The following is a 24,902-nucleotide window of genomic DNA, read 5'->3' on the forward strand; positions in this document are numbered from 1 at the left end:
TGATACAACCCTCCCGTTTCACCAGAGCATGTCGGCACCAAGAAAACACAACCACAACCCCTGTGGATGGGGAGCGGAAATAAGGAGAACACCCTGGACGCCACACAGACAATAACCCGAGGCCAAAGGCACAAACCCAGGTCCCCCATGGCCTTGGAGTTCTGTAGCAGAAGCACCACGCTTCAGACCACTATGCTGCCTAGTTTGGAAAAAAAATGTAATTTACAATATTTCTCTAACCCTAAATGCTCAAGTTAAACCCACCTCTACACTAAAAACACAACGTATTATAGAGAAACTCAACATCTTTAAGTAATTACATTTTCTCCTTGTTTTGACAGTTGTGACTACCACAGTTCTGGTGTTCTCTACTGGAAACTCTTAAAGCCAAGTGTGCATGATTTACAGTTAAAATGACCCATTTTTATAGTAGAGACGCTCTGGAATTTAGCGATAGATGACAGAGAAACCATGAAGTATGACATTTTCATAAGTTTCTGAAGTGTCAGGACACTCAAGCAGAAGGGAAATATAACACTTTGGAAAAACCCAGAACTGAGACAGTGGGGAATGTACTCTGCTGTAGCCTATGGGTTATTGACACCCAGTGATAACCCATATATCTATCAATAAATCAAATTTCATTCAAAATATTTTAACAGTAAATGTGAACAAAACAATACATGTACATACAGTGTAATTTTACATTGCAAGCTGTTTGAAAGTAAATCCTGAAATTGAAAGTACACTGTGTGGATTTGAGAGCCGCTTCTCGCCAGTGTGTGTTGAGTTGGTGTTGAATGGAATGGTGTTCTGTGCAGTGCCATTGGGGGTCAAGAAACGTACCATATAAGTGTAAATATTCATTCATACATTCATTCATCGTCTGTAACCGCTTATCAGGGTCACGTTGGGTCCGGTGCCTACCCATCATCACTCAGCACAAGGCAGGAACAGACCATGAAGCCACTCCTTTCACAGGGTGACACACACTCACATATTCAAACCCAGGGACACGTTTGAGTCGCCAATCCACCTACCAAACCGGAGCACCCAGAGGAAACCCACAATGACACGGGGACAACACACCAAACTCCATACAGACACCCACAAACCCAGGACCCTGGAGCTGTGTAACAGCGACACTACTTGCTGTGCTGCTGTGTTATTTGTATATAGCTGTGGTGATATTTACACCCAAAGTGTAAATATAAATAAAGAAATAATAAAATAAAATACTCTAGCCAAGATTCCTGTCCGGTGGATCACTTGTTAATTAACAAAGATCCCCATCATCATCGCCCCGTTCCCTGGTTCTAATGATATACTATCGTTTACAAAACCAGACACAAGTACAGAAAAGTTCAGTTTTCCAAATGGCTGCTACTACTGTTTCAGTTATCTTCATTTTTATGGACATGACCTTCAAAGTGACACACTGAGCCCCAAACCCACACAAACCCTCACACACAGCACAGGAACAACACCTTGAGCAGTGTGAAACAACAGAGGCCAGGCAAGCAACACATCGACCTCTAAACCTAAACTCCTGCTGTCCTGAAAACAGCACTCAGCTTTTTCTCTCAGGACTGCTTCAGGTTTGGGGAATCTGATACGTTGTTATACAGCCAATGGGAATGGAAGAAATTCCCTGTCCTATTGGGTTACACGGAGACCAGCTTATAGAGCTTTAACATGGTAGATTTCAGATATAAATTACAAATAATCCTCACCATATTAGCGGACATACACAAGCATTTGTAATATGCAGTGGAAAGCAGAGAGCTAAAAGATAAAATGTAGATGTCACAAGGCCAAGGGCAAGCCTGAGGCTGTCTGGGTTGTAAGAGCCAGAGCAGTAGAGGTGGCCAGGGCTCTAATTACAGCCTGGGACCTGAAGGAAAATGAGATTTTCCCCTGAGCCCACTCTAACGGCTTTTAAAATGCACCCCAGAGCAACATTAGTAGCAAGCGAAACACATTGGACACCTCAACCTGTTATTACAGCCTGTGTGTCCGTCTATGCATGTGTGTGTGTGTGCGTGTGTGTGTGTGTGTGTGTGAGAGTGAGAGAGAGAGAGAGAGAGAGAGAGAGAAAAGAAACATGTTAAAGCTCAACCAAGCTGTGAATGGAAACCTGCTCTTAACATACCACAGCTCCCTCCCAGACACCCCTCACTCATTCACACTTCAGCTGGCTTTATCCTGCAGGAGCAGCAGCTGGACACACTGATCAAGTCCAAAGCCATGTCCATTCATTCATTTCCATTCACAGAATTTGGCAGCTGCTCGTATCCAGAGTGACTTACACTTTTAATCATGTTACAGACAAAAATGTAGTCTTAGGGGCTATGCCCAGTGACTCTTATTGATAGATTATGGTGTGTTTCCCTGGGCAGGAAATCAAACCCTATTCTTCTGTGTAGTATTCAGTGGTATTTCACACTACACCACATCCTCAGCTGACGTCCATCCGCCTGCAACATGGATTACTTTTTGTGTCTGGACTCTTTTGTATGATGGGATCCACCATAAATATTTCAGGAGATAAAGTAATGCTCCCTCACTCAACACACGTGGCCTGTATATTCACATTAAAGATTTTGAAAAATAAATATATATATATAGTAGAGAAAGTGGAGCAAAAGACTGAGGAGAGAAAAAGAAGGGTTAAAGATGGTCAGATACCAGCAGTCCCATTCAAATGGAGTGAAAGAGAGGAATAGACAAGAAGACAAGGCAGAGGGAGTGAGTGAGAGGGAAAGCGAATGATAGAGAACAAGATAGAAAAGAAGAGCAATAGAAAGAGAGAGAGCGAGAGAGAAAAATGAGAGGGAGAGTATAAATGAGAAAAATAAAAGAGGAGGGAGAAAGTGAGAGAGGACAGAGAGAGAGGGAGATGCAGAATGAGAGAGAGAGCGAGAGAGACACTCATCTCAAGGGACACTCATCTACTAGGAAACTGCAGTAGGGGAACAGTAACTCACTCCATGCACAAGGCCTCCTTTTAACCATCACTTCAGTGTACACAGACAGTACACACACACACTTCCACTGTCCAAAAATGGCCATGACAGCAGGAGTGAGGAACCTCCTGCTGTACACAGTATTTAAGATCTAGGTACAGGAGCTGAAGCTGACAGAAGGGAAATCAATAGCACATGGTTCTGTTGGTTTGAACTGTGTTGTTAATGCTAGCCTGAAAATGGCCCACAGCCACACTGATAACCCCCCACGTCTCCCTCTGCCTCCTCTTATATAAGGTGGCTGGAGTACGTGTGCATATGTGTGTGTGTGTGTGTGTGTGTGTGCATGTGTAATGTCTCAATCAATAGATGTATGAAGTGTTGCTAGAGCCTCATTGTATTTTCAAGTGTTTGCTTACATAACACACTTATACTTTAGAGTTCCACTCGAACTTGTATCAACTCTGACACACACACAAACACACGCACAAACACACGCACAAATATTCAATCATTCAGAGCATCCTGAATTAAGGGAAGCATAGTAAACAAAACTGCATGTTCCCTGCCAGTTCATATGAACATGCGATTTGTTAAAGTTAGTGTAAGTGTGAAGTCTCTGCTGTTTTGGTGTGTTTCCTTTTCACAAAGACGTGTAGTTCTACAAGTATTTGTTACTCAAATCTACATAAAATTGTACAATACTTTTGTTAGTACCTGCTCATCGTTTCAAGCAAGCCAAGTAGGGACTAAAATGTGATCTGTAAACTTACAAAGCGCTGACTGGCTAGGCCAGGGAGACTTGTGAATCATGACAAAATGCAGACATCCAGCACCAACTGTTGTAGTGGGAAACCAACCAGGTATGAAAAAGCCAGCAGAATTGAGTAGAGTTGAATAGAGTGTGGACAATGCCCATGCAGTGGAAAAGCATCATAAGCTTAGGAATCAGGATTCAGTTTAAAAAAAATAAATACATTAAAAATATAATAATAATAAATTAAAAAAAAAACAAAAAAACATAATACCACACTAAGCATGTTTATACTGGCCTTGTCCTGGTTTGGGTGGTTACCCAGTATGTTCACGAAGGTTGACAAAGAGACCAGTGTAAAGGCACTCTGGGCAGCCTTGCTGGTCTATGCTGGTTTGGTGGTTTGGCGGAGCAGAGACAGGCTTTAATATAAATAATCACTGGAGGAACCATCATAAGAGAGTAGAGTGTTGAAAAAGTATTATTTTTTTATTTTCACAGAAGAATAACTGAGAGACATTGTACAGATACCTCATTAAAGCAGTGTGCAAGGTGTCATAGCTTTCAAACCGCACAGGGAACCATGTTTAATAAGAAGTATGCATTCTGTGTGTGTTTCTCAGGATGACACATGTATCCGTGTGAACATCCATGTTTGTGTACATTAACTATCATTATAATTAAGTGCCTTGCTTTTCCACCCTTTTCAGCATTGCCCCCATAGCAACATCTGATGGCAAATCTCACGGGTTTAATATCCATGGTTGCCAAGCTCTCACAATAACACCCAGGGTGTCGTCAATCGAAACAGGCAGAGTCCTATAGCATAGCATGACTGTATAATCCTCTTTTGTGTGGCTGTATATGTGTGTGCACGTGTGTCTTTGTTGGTTTTAATTCGGTTAAGCTTACCAAACCCAGACTAAAGCTTGTTCGTCATCATGGCACATTGGGATGAAGCTGACGCAGCAGTGTTTCCGACTCACACAGGTTGTGTAGCAGCAGCTCATAGCCCGAGATCCCTGAACACTGATACATGAAGAACGATGCAGGTAATTTGAGGTGAGATCATTTGTTTTGTAAGTCCATGACATTGTTAAAAGCATGTTATTGTGTCCTGGTGTTGCCATGACAAGAGCCTCGGGTAATATACCCAAAGTGAAAACACATACATGTGCACACACAGCTGCTATACATATGGCCAAAATTTGGTCACAAATATTAGCAAGGTCGGGTACTGATGTTGGAATATTTGTGTTGGATCACACTTTCCATTCATGCTAATCTCAAAAGTGTTGAGGTATTTAATGAAGCTCCATCTTCCAAGAATGCAACATGGTGACTTTAATCACAGAGCATTCGATTCTATTGGCAAAGCAATTCTATGGAGAATTGAACAATGTGCACAGCTGGATGTTTCTGTCAACAATGGTTACACCTTAAATTAGCGGAAATAACTCTTATGAAGGGGGGCCAACACATGCAAAACCCGAATATGCATGGGGATACATATTATTTGAATGGACTAAAAATCTGTCACACTCATTTGAGAAAAAAAAATATCTTATGTTAAGATAAGAACCATGTTGCAGATGAATGGACAGTGAATTTTAGGATGTAAATGATGATATTGGTATTATGCAGTAATGGTCTGAAGTATCTATGTTAAATTCCTTCATTCATTCATTGTCTGTAACCGATTATCCAGTTCAGGGTCACAGTGGGTCCAGAGCCTACCCGGAATCAATGAGCACGAGGAAGGAACACACCCTGGAGGGGGCGCCACACCTTCACAGGATGACACACACATTCACTCACACACTCACACCTATGGACACTTTGAGTCACCAATCCACCTACTAATGTGTGTTTTTGGACTGTGGGAGGAAACCAGAGCACCCGGAGTGGGACTGGAACCCAAACCCCTAGGATCCTGGAGCTGTGTGACTGTGACATGAGCTGCTGCTGCCACCGTGCCCGCCCTATGTTCAATTTAATAAATAATTTTGCAAAAATGATTGCGCTGGCTGTGGAAATCTGGAACGCAAAAAGAGCTCTTAAGTAAGAGGGAAAAACTAGGCTAATGACATGTTCAGTTTCCTGTTGGGCTGTGAAAGAGACTTTCCACAACTGTCTTAGCATGGCACAGTTTGAGAGTTTGTGGAAGTTTGTGAGCTGAATGAGAGAGGATGCTTTTCTCTGGTCTCTGAGGAGAGAGGAGCAGAAGGAAGTTCCAGGCTCTGCTGAGCAACCCCACTGTGAAAAGCATACAGGAGGAAAAGGTCTCAGAGAAATATATCCCGTAGTGGTTCAGATTCAGTTTTCATTCAGTTCTCTTCCCTTACACCTTAGACAGTCTCCAGGTGACCTCTCTGTGACCTGGTGCTGGTGAGGGGAAACCTACCTTATTTATTAGATTTCTGGTTTTCTTTCACTATTCCATCATGAGAAAGACTAAGGAGAAATGCCTCTCTCACTCTCTCTCTCTCTGCTATTGTTATGAAAAACATCAGAGAGAGAGAAGGAGAGAGGGCAGATGGAGGCAGAGGAGTATTCCCATCTGAGACTGATAAAAATAAACTCCTCTACCCTACATACATCCTGCCCTCCCTGCACTGCAGGCCCAGTGTGTGTGGTTGAGTGTGTGCGCAAAAGGGAAGTCGTGGGTGCAGAAGGAAGAAAAAAATAAAAACTCTTATTGTTGACTCTTCACTGCGTCCTTAACAAGAAAATCTAACAAATGCACCTGTGCTGGTTTGTGTTTCCTGCCTCCCTTCGAACATGGCCTGCTATTTCCTTACAGCGGCTTTCTACAGGTCTTAGCAACTCTCTGCGGGGTCCCTGATCTCGCGTGTGTTTCTATTTGCTAAGATTTAGATGCAGTTTCATAGCAGTAATTGTGATGCAGTATGTCAGCAGCCAAAAGACAAAATACATCAAGACAAAAGACATCATGCTCATAGCAGAAAACTGTTTCATTATTTCACATCTCAGTGCTGGGAGGCTTTATAACCCTGTGGCCAACAGTTGGTATTAGACATGGTGATATTACGTTAGGAATCATTTTTCATGGATAGATTCAAAGTATTATTACCACCATGGTATGTTCTAGATAGATTTTGGATTATATTAATAACCAGGGTTGATGGTACTGTGGGGATACCAAGTAATGTGTTAGAGTTATGTACTTTTCCTTTAGCCAATAGTGTAACTCTTTACAGTATAACATACATTCAAATTTTGTTTCCTTCTTTTATTCATACTTGTTACGTGCCAGAGAGGCACTGTCTTTGTTTTTGTTTTATTTTCTCCCTCTACTTTCTTTTACTTCTTCTAGTTTGTTGCCTGTTCAGCCAATGGGGGAGCTGTTGCTCAAGACTGCTGTCCTGATCCTCCAATAGGACGAGCTGTTCACCTGGAAGAGGCGGGACTTCTTGGATATAAAGCCCACCAAGTGGAACCACAGGGAAGAGGAGCTTTTTGCTTGTTTGATACTGCTAACTTAGGATTTGAAGCTTGTTGTTGCTGGCTTGTTTACTGATGTTGCTGCTTTTTTATTTGATGATCTTTGCTGCTAGCTCAGCTTGAGATTATTATTGCTGTGATGTTTGTTGAAGTTAATTCACTAGCTAGAGTTTGAGGTCTAGTTGTGGTGCTGCTACCTTAGCTTTAGCCTAGCTTCACTTTAGCTATTTTAAAAATGTTGATTGCTCTTGTTAAATCTCTCTGTTTTACTACCATGATAGGCAAGTACAGGTGCCTACACATCTCATGGTAGGAGAAACCCTGTATATATACAGTAGCTAAGGGGCTGAGTGCCACATTTATAATTTTGGGTAGGTTAGTTTTATTTGTTAGGAATTTTTTATTTTTTTTTGGCACTATCCATAGTCCACCCATTAGTAGTTGGTTGGTTTATCACTTAAGATTTTTCATTGTCTTCTACTTCTCATGTTACTGCTATAACTACATTTGCATTCTTAAACTGTCATCATACTACTACTGCTGCTTTTAATGTACCTTGTACTTTTCTTTAGATAAAAGTTGAGTAGAGCATTCTGTTGTCAAGTTCCCTCACTTCCACATTATACCACACACTCCATTTTAAATCCATCCCTTGATACTCTTAGATGCCATATTTCAAAGGAGAGGGTGGGGTGTAATGATACTGTTTGAAGAATATTAACTGTGTGTGGTGTGTATATTGGCACAGCAGGTAGTGTCATAGTCATACAGCTCCAGGGACCGCTTAAAGTAACTGTCTGTGAGGAGTTTGGTGTGTTCTCCCTGTGTCCGCGTGGGTTTCCTCCCATTGTCCAAAAACACAGTGAATGTGTTTGTATCGCACTGTGAAGGATTGGTGCCCCCTCCAGTGTGTGTTCCTGCCTTGTGCCCTGTGATTCCGGGTAGGCTCCGGACCCACAATGACCCTGAACATAAAAAGCATATACTGATTTAATTAATACTCGAACAGATCTGTAAGCATAACGATTGCCCTCCAGAGAAAATCAAAGTTTTCAGTGTTGTGTAAAACAAGCATGGCTGAGTATTTCCATTCCATTCTTACATCATAACCTTATGAAATCATTTACTTTAAGTGTCATTGTGGGCCTTTCAAGCTGCAAATAAACCGTGATGGGGAGGCTAAAATATATTAGTTTTTAGGGACGTAACCAGCAATTTGTAATGTATTATTTTACTGAGTACTTAGCTGTGGATAAAACACTGCAATGAATTCATTTTCATGTAGGAGCTGTGTTTATTCTGACACTGACAGACTGCACACGAGCCGTTAAAAGGTGAGAAGGACATTGAGTTCACATTCTCGAGCTGTAACTCAAGAACTCTTGTTAAATTCTTGTCGTATTTTAGGATTAAAAGTCTATTGAAAGCAAATTAAAAGTTCCTCATTCTTTCAAGAGATTGTGTGTCTCCTCTATCCCTGGCTAATGTAAGACAATTTATTTTGTTTGTAACATTATATATATCACACAAAGATCTCATACCCCTCAAATTGCACAGCTCTCGCTCTCTCGCACACACACACACACACAAAAACAGGCCTCACTCACAAACAGTGTGTGTTGATACAGTCAAGCCACTTTGGTTGATATTTATGTAGAGGTGTTAATGTTATCCTGCCCTGGGACCCCTGGGTTCAAAGGGGGTGTAGAACACCCCCCCCCCCCCCCCCCCCCCCCCAATGAAATATCTGTATCTCTTTCTCGTCTATCTCTAGCCCCCAGGACGTCCTAATGGGTGGTGCCCCCTCAATGCACTCCCCCACAGTGTAGGTTCCCCCCTGCGCTGTTAGCAACAAAGCCTGAGGAACTGGGGAACTGTGTGCACAGGCGTGTGTGTGTGTACGTGTTTTCAGTTACTAACATGCCCAGATACAATATTTTGCAGGCAGATGATAGTCCTGTGATAGCCTTGTGATATCGTTTCACCTTCATCTATTAGACAGTAATGTATTCTCAGTCTCAGAGAACTGAGCAATAATAGGTATAATTAGCAGTATTGTGAGGATTGTGTAAGTGAAGATTGTGTAGTTCACAGCTATAATATACTAACAAACATTTACAGGTGTGTGTGTGTGTGTATGTGTTTGGTGGAGTTGTAGCTGGTGGGTGTCTTAGCAGCACACTGTCCAACTGGGCAGTGTGGGTGGAAATGTGAGCACATGCTGCACAAAAACTGCTACGCATACCCTACGCATATTTTGAGGCAATGTAGTTCAGTCATATTTTAATGAGGCACACATTTAATGCAGACCCTGTTCTTTTCAAGTCAACAAGCGCCCTTCATTTATATATTCTCCAGTCAAAATCACCATTACGAATAATAATACAGAGAAGAATACAGAAAAATAAACCACTGGCACGGACAATATAACAGGAAAATATTACAGTGTTACGGCAAAGTCTAGCTTTGTTCTAGAAATGAACATACTACAGGTGTTTGTGTCCATTCTACCACTGTGAATTTACAGCTCATCCATGTGGGTCGGAAAGGACATAGAGCTGTCAAGAAGTTATCACTGGAAAACAAGAAAAAAGAAGAAAATATTCACATCAAACCAAGAAGGTACTGCTGTTGTCAGACCTCAATGTCACAGAACGTGTTTCTTGTTACTTGCATTGTAGGAAGCAGGAAATGCAACCCACCTCTAAGACTGATCTTATGAGGAATCTCAAGTATGAAAGTCTCCTAAATCCATGAAAGCTGTAATAAGGGCAATGTGTGGACACTAAGTAAAGTAAATGTCATGTTGTTAAGGCTGTGTAATAGTCTGATGAATATGAAAATGCTGAAACAACAATTCTTTGTATTTGGCGGCCATTTGCCTAGAAATTAAATCAAAGATGCTCTCATCTGACAGTTTCAGAGGGATAGGTGCTCACTCCCTCTTTCTCTGTCTCTGTGTGTGCACACGTTTATTCCCAACATAATTCATATTCCAGTGAAACGTTTCTTCACGCTACATGCATTCATCCATTTAGAAACAGGCACCACATACGTGCAATACTATGTTTATCAAATCAGTCTCTATAGTAGACACACACACACACACACAATTGTGGTCACACATACCTTTTAGGTGCCTCTAGGTGTCAGTGTTTGTTACAGGGAAAGGGACTCAGATTTCTCAGTCTGAAAATCTCTCTCTCTCTCACTCACACACACACACACAGAGATCTGGGAGAGATAGTGGTGATTTTGTTGTGGCTGTCAGACACGTTTATTAAGAGCCCTCTTTTCTACAGCTAATGAGGAGCTGTCAGTGGAATTTGAAAAGTGGCCGGAGACAGATGGCTCACTTTTTTCTGACCTTATTGTCAACCTTACTCTCTTTGAAAAGTATGAAATTCTCTCTCTCTCTCTCTCTCTCTCTCTCTCTCTCTTTCCATCTCATTTAATATTATCTAAGAGAGAATATGTGCTAGGAAAGAGAGTGAACCCACAGTATCAAAAGCAATGTACAATATCATCATAATATACCGTATAACAACAACTGACTGTACTGAAAAAATTAATTCATCTTGACATCACCCCCAGAACAGTTCTTTTTCAGGATCTTCTTTCAATTATAAACTGAAAGTAGGTTTGTCTCAAACCTGAAAAGACTGAGGTGTAGACTGAAGTGAATATAAGAAAAGGCAGAGTATAATCACTGACAAATACATACTGAGGTGTATATCAAAGCATGTATATAAGTATATAACTGGTATAATTAAATACAGAATTTCAAAACCCAATATAACCAGGGAAAAGAAGTCTTTCTAAGGAGACCAATCATCTGTACTATAGTTCTAGGCTTTTGAAACATGTGACCAACAGCAGAAAAGGCAGGAGTGCTATTGATGTGTGTGTGTGTGTGTGTGTGTGTGGGTGGGGGGGGGGGGTTGTGAAAGCAGGAAGAAAATGCACATTGTGGAATATGAAAGACATATTCTGTGTAATGAAATGGAAAATGATGACTAATTATGGCAGGATGCTGGGATGCTGGTGACTGAGACAATTAGTCAATGGTGTCACCAAAGTACAGACATAGAGACATAAATAGATAAGTACAGAAATAAATAACACCTGAATACTTTACAACCTGAGCAAAGTAATGGCTGAATAACACTTTCTAATGCAAGCACAGAGCTGTTCAAGCTTTCCCATCTCTCTCCAGTTAATTCATCACACATGTACACACATACCCACCAAACCAGCTTCCACACTTCATTTAACAGGACCATATATCATCTATATCTGTTCGTTTACCATCAAAGTGTAGTGCATGAATTGTCATTGTACCCACATAAATACACTCAAGCGTAAACCCCTATGTACTGAACACTGTGGCTTAATGCAATGTGGCGGTCTTCTAAAAGTATATATCTATTTAATTAAAGGTAAAAAAATCATTTTTCCCTTATTAAATGCCAACACATCATCACTACAGGGTATTCCACAGCATGTGCTCCTCAGAGTGAATCCCACTTTAATGAGATAATAAAAAGCAAACGTTCCACACGCTGAGCTCATGCTGAAGAGGAACCGTGAGCGACAACCCAAACCAGCTGACACACATCTGCCACAATCAAAACCTTCCTTACAAACCACTTTGCTTAAGTACAAAACATATTGATGGCAGCCAAACAAAACATTGTATTCCCATTTTGATTTCTTTTTTTAACATTTTTTTAAAAGCACCAACAGCTGTGAACAGTGTCACAATTTCACAACAAATGGACCAATAGGAACGGTCCAAAATTACACTGAATTATATTAGGAGTCAAGGAAGTTTTCTCCTTTATCTGTTTTGTTGCTGATGTTTAAAATGAGGTCAAATATGATGTTTTGTTTGCTTTGAAAACAATAAGGGACACCTAGGTTTCAACCAAACTTTTAGAACCATTTGTAATTAGGTACATCATAGAAGTCTGTCCTGTTTACCACTGATATCATACAATTGTTCAAAACACAAGAGTTCTAGAGTGAAAGCAGAACTACTGTAAATCCCACCCCGACATAAACCCATTACACACATTAAAATAACTCTAGTCTTAACTCAGTCTTATAATATTTTAATTCTAATTATAACTGAGCTTTATTTCCATCATAGGGGAGGATTAATAAGCCTCAAGTTTCAGAGCTTATATTTCCAACATGAACACATATAATCTCTGTTATAACACAATATTATGTCTTCAGAATCATACCTTTATAAGAGGAGGATAGTGTTCTTCATTTACTGTATCAATATTTTATTGCAAGTCATTTTTGGACTGTTCCTTAAAGTCCATTCATCAAATGTTCACCCAACGTAAAGCAGTTGCAGAACTTGCAGAACGATAGCAAATATTGAAAACAAAGTTATGAGGATTTGATTTGACAGTAAAAATAAATTCAACATAACATTATATATCATAATAAATGCCTGAACTTGCTGTTTAAACCATGGTGCTCTACTTTAAGTCCATCAGCATTAGTGGCCAGTATGAGCACTCACCTTTATAGGAGAGCTTGAGCCGGGGCACGTTGTTTTTGACCTGTCGAGCATCTACATCCCTCTGAAGCACGCTGATCCCAAAGAGCAGCACAATGAAGTCCCATAGATACTCCATGATGACCCCACTGTCCAGTCCCCAGGCCTCCAGGGAGCACAGTCAATACAGGCGTCCAGATCAGAGCGGCAGCACCTGAGGGTGGAGCAGGTGTTGGCGAGGTTGTGTGCAGTCAGTCAAAGGGTAAAACACATGGCGATCACATCCCTGTAGGTGAAGCGCTCAGAACACACAAGCGCTGGAACTGACCATCAGTCAACAGTGCTGCCTCAGCACACTCGCTTTCTCCTCTATGAATGTGTATGTGTGTGTAGATGAGTAAGTGTGTGTGTGTTTCTTTTTTTCCGAGCCCTGAGGCTGTTTATCTACTCAGTCCCCTTCCTATTCTTCTCCCTCTCTTCTCTTGAACTGTGTAAAGTAGCAGCCCAGCTGAAAGCACACTGAGAGTAAACTGAACTCTACCACTCTCTCTCTCTCTCTCTCTCTCTCTCTCTCTCTCTCGCTCACACACACACGCTCTGCTCCACGAGCGCTCAGCACACACAAGTCCACACTGCACACAGAGGAAGGGATAGTGGATCCTGGGCTGGGCAAGTGAAAGAGAGAGAGGGAGAGGGGGGCTGGGCTTAGTGGAAAAGATCCTGTAGGTATTCTTTTTTCCGCCTCACACATCAACCCCCCCACCATCACCACACACCCACTCACCCACACCGACACCCACATGAGAGCTATCACTCACTCCCTTTACTCCTCAGTAAAACACCTAATTTTCTCTTTTTACCTGGGGACTTTGTGACTGCAAAACAAAGTTTAAGCCCTCTTTTTTACACATCATCGGTGTCAGATTAAAACTTCAGGATTTTGCTGTTTTCTGAATATTTTTGTGTGTCCTAGGTCTTTTTGGATGAGCTTTTTACAAGAAATATAATTGAAAAAAAGTGACTTGCATTAAAACCTTACCCTTAAAAATGGTATACTATGTCTTCTCATACTCCTGAAAATAAAATTGAACATAAACAGTACTATAGGAATCTTAGACAGCAGTGAACTCTATTTAAATTACCGCCAACAACACATTCAACTAAATATATTTACAGAACCGATAAATGAAGGACATGTTTTGTTAATGATATGTTTGTTAAAGTTAAAAACACACTTGGTTCCTAATTTCTCAGTGCCCTCCATTCATTATATTGATTTGATAAATTCCATCATCATTATGCTTGATATATATATATATAACAAAGGCCTGATTGGCTGACACATGTATTGGAAGGTAGGTAAGCATTGTTCTTTCTCAAACGGTCTCCAAAAGATTAAACAAACCCTCAACAACACATTCAAGCTTGTATTGCTTTTTATGTCTAAATTGTCCAAAGTTACCCTTTACGTAAATGTTTTCTGCCAAAATCAATAACTTTATAAACTGTTTATTCAGACTTCTGAGCAATACTGCAGATCATACGTATTAGTATTAGAGACTGAGTATAAGCAGCACATTAGTTCCTCACATGTGTTGAGGGAGTAAACCTTCTGTTGTCTTGTCTCTGCTTTTCACTGTCCTGCTTCAAAAGGGAGACTCTCCTCAAGCTCCCGCTCATCTCCACCCTCACATCAGACACTTATTTTTAGCCTGAACCACACCAAGAGGTGAAGAGAGAAAGGGAGAAGACAGACAGAGAAAAAAGACAGACACAGACAGAAAGCCTGTGTGACAGCAAGACAGAGAGAGAACAACAGACAGACAGAGAAAAGAGACAGTGTATATGTGTTTGTGTGAGAGAAAGAGAGAGAGAGAGAGAGAGAGAGAGAGAGATTAGCACCTTCCATAAAGCTTAATGACTTAATTAATTGACAGTTAAACTTATATGCTTTGAACAGAGTACCTGTGTGTGTGTGTGTGTGGTGTGTATGTGTGTATGTGTGTGTGCGTTTGACTGACAATGATAGCAGCTGTTTAACCCATTTCCCACAGTCCCACAATCACATTGACAAAGCTTATTCTCCCACACTCACCCTTTCAACCCCAGTCTCTACCACGCACACACACACACACAGACACACACACAAACACACACACACACAAACATTTGTGAGACTAAAAATCTCACTTAATACCAAAACATTCAGTTTAGTCTTTTCTTGTTATTGTCCTATTACTACAGAGCCATGGTGCAGTGGCAGAGTGATCCTGACCTACAGCACCACTTTCCTCCTCACATTTCCAGTTGGCAGAGCGTGTAGGGATTATCTAACTGGCACTACCCGGCTGTATCCTGGGCAGGGCAAGAATACTTGAGTAATTGGATTTTAATATGGTGCAACACATGAAGAGTTCTAAATAAACGTGTTGTTGACAGGAGCAATATCTCAATGGTCAGATTTATGGGAGCAAAAGATCAAGACAAGAGTGGAAACATCACATCGCCAAACAGAAGCCCCCTAGAGACTCAACTGTGTGTGGGTGGGTGTGTGTGTGTGGCACAATGTTATTCAGGAAACTGAAAGAATGAATTACGCAAAATTACTTGACACACTAGAAATTAAGCTATCGATTAGTTGTGGGGCCCGATGTGATCCTATAAAGACGAAATGTGTCTAAGGAGTCTAAGATGCTAGACTGCGTTAAAATCTGCCTCAATCAAAGGTATGCCAAAGCCCACCCTCAAACATGTGTAGTCCATTTTATATTTGGAATTCAACTGAACAGACACTGCTGGTTTTATTACAAGACGTAATGTTTATTTCTGTCACATGTTATATGTTCTCTGCCTTGGAAAGATACATATTTATGCTTAAATTCAGCTGCCTGGAGAACCTTTAAGGCTCGCTAACTTACATTTATGGGCTAGCAGCTAATTTGTTACCTTGTTAGATGTAGAAAGATTGCTATCAACCATTACATTAAACTCCACCTTCAACCATATGATTTGATTTTTGTTTCATGTAAAAATGTGCCAATTTCCACCCACATTTATTTTCCAGTCATAGCTGTTATATCTCATCTGCCCTTACAAGGCTATTTGCAACAAGAAACATGATTAAGTGACTAAGTCATACAGTCATAAGCAAGTCATCATCAGCTGATGCATTTATATGAATTCTTTCATAAAACCATGATATTACATGCTGATTATTTAACACTTTATACTAATAGTGTGGGCTACTACAGGGAAACTAACTGACCAATACATGCTTCAACCACTCAAGGATTATTTCTGAATGCATATGCAAGCTCAGACAAGCTTTACAAGAAGATGCATATGAAAAAAAACACTATAAATCTGGATTAATATTTTTGTATGTGTGATGATTTTCATTCTGTTCAGTTTTTATGAATACAACAGTATAGTGTGTTACCAGAGATGGCACTTCATAGGAGTCTGAGTCTAGTCCTTATTATGCGTCAGACTTTAAAGACTTTTTTGAGAATATGTGTTTAGCAATCAACATAAAATTAAAGGTTCAGGTTAGAGTCAAACATTTAAAGCTCACAAATCAAACTTCAAACCTTATGCGTTAATAGTTTGACGAGAGCCATGAGCCACGTGCATTACGTGTGAGTTAGTTTACATGCTGTGGTACCACTTTAAACTAGAAATTCATTATTCTGTAGCACATCTACTGTAAACAGTTCAGATATCTTGATTTACTTCAATGGCTCATTAGGTTGAAAGGAAATGTACAACATTCAAAATTCTATAAAACCTGTCTAATGCATGTGTGTGAAGCTTGGGTCAAAAACTCTCAAAGTTTTTAAACAGTTTAGTTACTTAAAGAAAGTAACACAAGTTAATAAACGGTTTCACAAAGAATAGCCTGCTTTACAATCAGCCTCATGGTTCTAGTGAAGAGAGAAGCCCTGCTTTATCACAGAACAATAGGAATGTAGAGTAAGTCTGAAGAGACTGCAGCTTGTCTAGCGCTTGCCTTTACTATCCACTGACGAGGACATAAAAGCCATTTCTCTCCTACATTCGTGTTAATGGGAAAATAATGAAGCCAGCGTGTGCAATGGGACAGGCAGCCTGCCAACTCATTTTAAATGGGGTTCAACTTTCATTACATTACTCTAGTGAACTCTCCACTGCTGGCTTCAGCCTAATGATGTCTGCTGAATGGGGTAAAAAGGCACATGGGATGCTTAGCATGGATCTAACCTAAAAACACACGTGTCCAGCCTGAATGAAAATGATTATTTGTTTATTGTTTTGCAGCAGATAAGTCCAGTTATCTTAGTTAGAGTCCATTATTAATTAAGCTTCAGGAGCTGAATCACAGACTAGGGATGCTCCAATATGACAATTCTGTGCTGATGCCGATATCTGATATTTTACACAGTTAAATAGTTAACAGTTAACAAGTTAAATTAAATTATAAATCTCCTCATTCATTCCTTTTCTGTAAGTCCTTATCCAGGTCAGGGTTGCGGTAGGTCCAATGTCTACCCAGAAGAATCACTGGGCACAAGGCAGGGGCACGCCCTGGAGAGGGTGCCAGTCCTTCACAAGGCGACACACACTCACACGTATGGACACTTTTGAGTCACTAATCCACCTACCAACGTGTGTTTTTGGACTGTGGGAGGAAGCCGGAGCACCTGGAGGAAACCCAAGTGGACACAGGGAGAACACACTAAACTCCTCATAGACAGTCACCCGGAGCAAGACTCAAACCCAAAACCTCCAGGTCCCTGGAGATGTGGGACTCTGACACTACCTGCTGCACCACTGTGCTGCCCTTACATCTCCTCAATCTAATACAAATATTAATAACAAATAAATGAATGTTAACACAAAATAAATACCAGTAGACCTAATGCAATATACCTATTGTGCAATACATTATTACAGAAATAAGAACTTCAGCACTGCCCTGGGGCTTCTCCACACTGTCAGAGGGAGAAGAATCTGAGCCAATTTGTCTACACATTCATCAGTCTATTTTTCTTTGTCACCCATTTCTTTGTACACATTCAACAGTCTATTTTTCTTTGTCTTTTTCTGGCATAAAATAAACCTATCAGCAACTATCAGATTGAAATATCGGCAAGATCAAAGCACCGGCCTGATGCCGATCATTTTTAAAAGCAATTATCTGAGTGATACTGATATAATTCCAGTATCATTGTGCATCACTAATATAGACAATATATTATATTGTACATTTATATATGGAAATAATGAGGTTTAGACATCTAATACCTAATGAGAACTGGGTCTTTGTGTCTTTAAAAGGAAATAAAAAAGTAAACCCTAAACCTCAGTGTGTGTTAGGTTTAGAGACAGGGTTGAAAATGTTTCATGTTTTAATTTTAGTAAAAATGAATTGTATGAGGGTAGACCATAACATTTTAAGCTGAGATTATGTTAAAAGATTATGAAGTCATATGTATACTTCAGTTTAAACCTACAGTAATTAATGTAATTTTTTTCTTTTTTAATTCAGGTAATTATATATGAATAAAGTGTTTATAAAGGAAATTTAACTCTAAAAATGTGAGTGAAGTGTGCTTGTGAAATAAAGTATTTTACACCAATTTGCTTTACACATAAAGATCTTACAGCATTTTAAAAGATCTGTCTTGCAAAAGCCAAATACTTTATTAAGTAACAAATGATATATGGCATAGTCATACTTGTGTCTTTCAGCATTTCTCCATCTATCACCCTGCACTTCAAATCATCCTTCAGTTTCAATATCAGCTATTGCCTTCTAAAGGCTGAACAATTCTTTCACTATTAGTGTGACTTTAGGATCAAATCACTGACTAATCAGCAGGACGACATCATCCCCTGTTCTCTTGATCAGGATCTCCTCTATGCCTTATAAAGTACACCATTGTTCAACAAGGACTACAAGCAATAACAGAATGTCCCATGAGTCTCACCTACCATACGGCCCGAGGCATCCTTCCCCTATAACACTGGGCCAGTAGCATTACATAAGGCAAACATATCAAAGCCCTACTCTCACTCTGAGGCAGCACAGTCACACAGCAGGCCTGACTCTGAATCCAGAAAGCCTGCAGTGTGATCAGATGACTGAGCACCAGGAGATTTATCTCCACATCAGCTGGGGCCGCTCAGCTTCACTTACAGCCATGTACAGTATATGTGGCTGGAAAACAGAGAGAGACAGACAGAGAGAGAGAGAGAGAGAGAGAGAGGAAGAGACCTCTGCTGTTTTTTCCAACTTGTTGCAAATAATTTCCACAGAATCAGAGCTGAAATTTCCAAAGAAAATCCTTTCACCAGAAGAACAGCATAACAGTCATATGTCATACTTTAATGAGGAGTCTTAAACTGCCCAAAGTAAACACCTCTAAAAGCTCAGTTAATGCAGTAAACCAAGACCTAACCATAAGCTCAGTGGATTTCATTTGATTACATGTTTAAAAATGTAGTGGTTAAAGCAGGGAATCAGCCATTGAATGATGGGAACTATTTAGAGCAATGTACAATATAGAGCAATGTGTATATTATTATTCACAGTTTTATTTTGTAACATTGCTATGCTTTACCTTGTGTGACAGAAGGGTGAGATTGTACCATAAAATAAAGTAAAATCTTTTTTTTACTTCCACTGGTGTTTATCCTTCTCGTGTAAAGTTACTTTTCTCAAGGTACAAAATTTGTTCCTACACTGAAAACATAATCCCACACCCCAATCCCCAAAAAAGTGTGTGTGTAAAATGCTTGTTAACAGGCTCATCCTCACTGTAAATTAAGTCCTTTAGAAGAGTGTAGAGAAGCCAGAACTAATCCCACCCCAACCCCCCCCCCCCCCCCCCCCCCATGGATATGGAAATATAGTCTGCTGTGGGTTTGTACACTGCAAACTGAGGAAAGGCTTTAACCGTGGGATTGGCTGAGGCAACAGAAATGCTCATTATCCTTCCACAGTAACCCTGTCTGATTCCTTTAACCAGCTGAATCCGCTTGTCAAGCATTGCAGAATGAAGTGTGAATGGGCCTGTTCAGAGCATTAGGATTCAGTCCTGTAGTTTCCTCTTTACCTGTTGTTTAGTGGGATTAACCTGTAATCCATTGCTTAACAGAATATGGAGGTAATGATTCTAATCCCGACCGATCCCGTCTGTTTCATGTGCAGCCATGGCATCATATTACACTACATTAAATAACAAGACCAGGTGTCAGGACCAGGCAGACTGACGGAGGCAGACACACTTGCAATAACACAGTGACTTTATTTTTAAACAAAAGAGACAGATTTGTATAACTAGACAGGATACTTAGACAAAGAAAGACCTAGACAGAGAGACTTGGACTGATAGAGAGGGAACTGGACAGACAGGGAATTGGACAGAGAAACCTAGGAAGAGAGTGTTAAACAGACAGAGAGAGCTAAAGGGAACAACCTGGACAAAGAGAGCTAAACAGAGACTTAGACAGTACGAGCTATACGGGGACCTAAACAGAGCGCTATACAGAGACCTAAACGGAGAGAGTTATACAGAGACCTAAACAGAGAGTGCTGAACAGAGAAACCTAAACTAGAGAGACAGATACAAACCTAAACTGGGAGACAGATACATGCAGACCTAGACTGGGATAAGACACAAACAGACTTGAGGCAAGAGAGATACAAAGACAGACTTGAGGCAAGAGAGATACAAAGACAGACTTGAAGGGAATGAGAAACAGATGAGACAAATAGACCAGAAACAGAAGAGCGAATGAGGAGAGAGCAAACCGAAGGTCCAACAAAGAGGCTCTAAGACAAGGGAACTTAAATACACACCACAGACAAGGAACACCTGGAACAGATAACGAGGAGGCAGGATTACCAAGGAGACATTGATGAGGATGATTTTTTTGTAATGTAAAGCCACTTCACTAATAGGAAGGTCTTCACGTGGGTCCTAAATATATGCCCTTCATAATAAAGACTCAAAACTATTTCAGATGCATGGGTTATGTGCTGTGTTTCAAATAAAATTGCATGAAGTTAAAAAAAATGTCAGCGTCATTTCATGTTAACCTGCCTCATAAAGGACACAAGGCTTTTCCTCAGAGCCTGAAATGTACTCCATTGTTTTAAATTCACTGGAAGAAAATATTTAGTTCCTCTCAAAAAGAAACATGCTTCTACAAATGAATAACCTTACAGGAGAAGGAAAAGACTTAACTTTCAAAGGAAGTCAGTGTAAAGGAAGATATTGTTATTCCAAGTTATTTTTGAGCATTTCTATTGGTCCATTCAACATGACATTTTCACACACAATGTGAAGGACAACTGCTGTGTTCAAATGATGTAATAAACTAAAAATAGACAAAAATGGAGATACTTGTCTTTTTTCTTCGGACAGTGACAATTTGCTAATTATTGAGGTTCTGTCTTCTCTCCACAGAACTGTGACATCTTATTTTGATTTTACAGCCTTATGAAACTGAACATTGTTTACAAAGCCAATATATTTTATACCATCAGTTATCACATAAAGCCAGCTAATAAAATACTGGAATCCAAAGAATCCTACTATGGTTGTCTGAGCGGAAAAGTATGGAAATCTCTCTCTCTCGCTTTCTCTCTCTCTCTCTCTCTCTCTCTCTCTCTCTCTCTCTCTCTCTCTCTGAAAGCAGAGGATTTTGACCATATCTGAATACTGTAAGACTCAAGTGTAAAGTACTTTGACAGTCATACTGTTTAAATTTGGTCAATATTAACTTGACCCCTGTAAGAAGGTTGAAATTACGATTAGCTTTACATTGTCCATCATTGGTTATACTAAACCACTACTAACTGACCTATGCAAATTTTGGAGGAATCGAGTCCTATACCCCTTATTCCCAAAGCTCAGAGTGTGTATAGGTGGTCTTGGTTAAATCTGCACCCATTGAGTGCATGAGGAACACACTCAGCACTTACTCAGCCAGTTCATACAATGTAGGCCCTTGCTTCCAACCAACACATAATACCCTCTACTATACATACAGCTATGAACAAAAAAAAGAGGCACTCCAACCCACCCATATGCCCAATTGCTATTCACTTCCCCGAGTCCACAGCTTGCCTACCCCCACCTTTTTACACTGGCTGGTGGTAGCCTGCCAAACTCTCCTTCTCCTGACCTCCACCCTGCCATTAAGTGTTTGGGAGGAACTCTTAAGTTCTAGACCACTTGAACACTCAGGCGAAATAAGCTCATAAATGGCCGGCTAGTAGCCCAAAGCTCATTCAGATCTACCTCTGCTGCAGGGAAAGATTCAGAAGAAGAAGCGTTTGGAAATAATATCACTTCAGCACTTCTTCCTTTGTGGAAATATATATGGCAAAAGAGTCAAAGGTTCCTGTATATGTAGAGAAGAGGAGCCGTGTGGAATGAACATCATTCACACTATCCATACTTCCATTTTGGAGCTGGCCTTTTTAGTGTGTGGAAGAATATCTAGCACGAAATCTAAGGATCCTCTAAATCAGCAATTGGAGAGTGTGCAATGAAGAGGTGGAGATGTGAGACGGATTAAGAAGTGATGACTCTACCTGCTCTCACTGCAGTAACGTGAGAAGCGGAGCGTCAGGCTCCTAGCGGCCACAGATATAGAGTTGCTCTCTGCAATAGGGGCAGATGCACTCGTTTCCTGTAGACACCAGCACAGTGTTATTTCCCACTCTGATGGAAGCCAGCTGTTGAGGCACAAGTCATCCTCAAAGGGAAACTGCTGTGAAATTAACAGAGATAAGGCCTGTCGCTTTCCTCTGCTAGACCTTAATCTTAGCCACATCCTTTTTAGAGTATTCCAAGAAAAAAGGAAGCACCTACTGAGCTGTATTATTGTTCTCAGTACTCTTTCATACAACATGAAAACATATTTAAATAAACAGTTAATGTCACATTCATTTTCAGTGAGTAGTGGTGTGTTCTGGTTCATAGCATTTTAAAGAATATGACCCTGTGATAAGCCGCTATTGTAGTAGTCAATATAAAGTATGCATACTATGCAGAAATTCATTTAATATGTATGCACCTAAAAAGTGAAATGGCAAAAGATGCATCTTTATCTGTGTTTTATCATATTTTTTTTACAAGTACACACTTTATTTACTGTTTTGCTTTTATCTCCTGCCATCACTCCAGAGTTCCACTGCTCTACTGCCAAATGCTGGTGGCCATTAGACCTCTCTAGCCTACGCTTGGCATAGGCTTGTGCAGCTGCCCCATAGTGGTGCATTTTAATGGAGGTACCAGCAATAACTGATAAACCATTGAGAACTATCTCATTTTTAATGAAGTGTTTATTATAACTGTCGTAACTTTTCTAGATTTTACATTACAGGTTTAGCAGCCCAGGAAACCCAGAGACCAATTGCATACGTTGTACATATCACATGTGATGCTACTCAGCCAACCAGATCTGAGTAGTCAATTAGAACACTTAACGTGTCTATTTCTGTCCTTTTAGCAAATCGAGCCAATCAGCCTGCTGGTTGCATGCAAGACGGTCAATGATATTGTGTCACTAGTGGGGAAACGAATTAATGTCAAGTTCCACTATGAGACATTAGGCACTTTGTTTAGTATAATTTATATTTTTCAGCATTCCATTTTATTTTTAAATTTAATTTCAAATGAGAAAAGAACATTTTGTTAACGCTTGTGAAGAGCTAGTGATGCAGTAGGTGGTTTTGGTACTTGTGGTCTGGGCTCAGTGAGTAACTTTAGTTATAAATGGTAGCTGGTAGCTGATTGGATCATAAAAGGCCACAGCGACCTTAGTGGTTAGGTATAGGAACAATGGGTGATAACAGGATTTTTGTGGCTGCAGGTAGGAATAGGTGGGCCCCATGTGATGCTCTAATGGATTGGCATAGGATATTTTACATCTTATCTTGTGTATGATTATAATTACAGTATTGGTTATTTATAATTCATCCACTTCTGTGTGTAAACTTACATTGTTATTGGCCTTATAAGAGTTCATATCACTCAGTCTTAGTAGAGATCTACTAAAACAATAGGGAGAATATGAAAAAAGAAAAATAATACAACTTGGGAATGATTTGTCATACTCCAGGGACAAGCATTACTTTAGGGTGAGGGCAACGACAACAAGGAACAATTACTTCCTCAATAAACTTCTCTGAGCAGAAGTCAGGCTGGGCTCAGTATGCAGTATTAATGAACACGTACACCACACACTGTGAGTCACTTTCTCTCTCTTAATAAAAAATGGATGACAAAATAAAGCAAAAAACCACAAAGTTATGAATAAATTACTCAGGGCAATATGCCTGCCTGCCTGTCAGACTGTGGAGGGCCCACCCTTCCCAGAGTGCAAATGGGCACATGAAAATCACTATGCAACTGAAACCACAGAGTTGACTGTTCTGATATGTACTGCCCCAACCTCTGACCCATAAGTAGTACAGGACATCCATGTGGACCAAATCTGACAATGATTTTGCAGCCACTTTACATATAATTTACATAAATAGATGTCAGAATTAGCTTTGAAACCTCAGACACATGTTGATGCGATTTTCCAATTTGCTCCTGTATTTCATTACAGCTTAACAAGCAGCCCTCTATATGCAGCACAGTAATGAAGTAGTAGCCTTACCCTTTATCATCATCAGTGTAGAAGTGTGTGTGTATGTGTGTGTGTGTGTGTGTATATTTAATGATATTGTCAGTTAATGATATTGGACGATTAGTTCTGGGTCCTAAAGGTACTGAATGGAGGTTTAGAATTCCAAAGAACACAGTTTCATTTCTTTATACCCCTCTAGCAGACATCTGACAGTGGTCTTGGCAAATGCTGCTGCTACCAAGCATTCTTGTGAGTGTGTGTGTGTGTGTGTGTGTGTGTGTGTCTGTCTGTCTGTCTGTACCTGTGCATAAACATCTGTGTGAAAAATGTGTGCAAGTTTTAGAAGCTGATTTCGCTCATTAGAAAGCCCTTTAGATCAGCTTTGTCTGCAGAATGAAAATAAGTCTGAGTTTGTATCACCCCACCACGTCTAATAATCTTAGGAGATGTCAACAAACGTTTAGACATGTATTGTATTAGCTGATATATTCCACTGATATGAGTACTTCCACTGAATCAAAAGAAGAACTGACAAAATGCAACTGTATCATCGGTGAAATGACCAGCC

At 40.2% G+C, this 24,902-nt stretch overlaps 1 protein-coding gene across 1 annotated transcript in view; it reads right to left on the reverse strand.

Moving 5' to 3' along the window:
* The window catches only part of sema3ab (sema domain, immunoglobulin domain (Ig), short basic domain, secreted, (semaphorin) 3Ab), a 36,244-nt gene extending 23,013 nt beyond the window's left edge, over positions 1–13,231 (reverse strand). Inside the window, exon 1 of the mRNA XM_066684597.1 lies at positions 12,725–13,231. Coding sequence (XP_066540694.1) covers positions 12,725–12,839 — 115 coding nt within the window. The 5' untranslated portion in view covers positions 12,840–13,231. The remainder of the gene's footprint in view (positions 1–12,724) is intronic.
* Between the last annotated feature and the right edge of the window lie 11,671 nt (positions 13,232–24,902).

The sequence above is a fragment of the Hoplias malabaricus genome, chromosome 11 (genome assembly GCF_029633855.1).
Source record: "Hoplias malabaricus isolate fHopMal1 chromosome 11, fHopMal1.hap1, whole genome shotgun sequence".
Classification (NCBI taxonomy): Eukaryota; Metazoa; Chordata; class Actinopteri; order Characiformes; family Erythrinidae; genus Hoplias; species Hoplias malabaricus.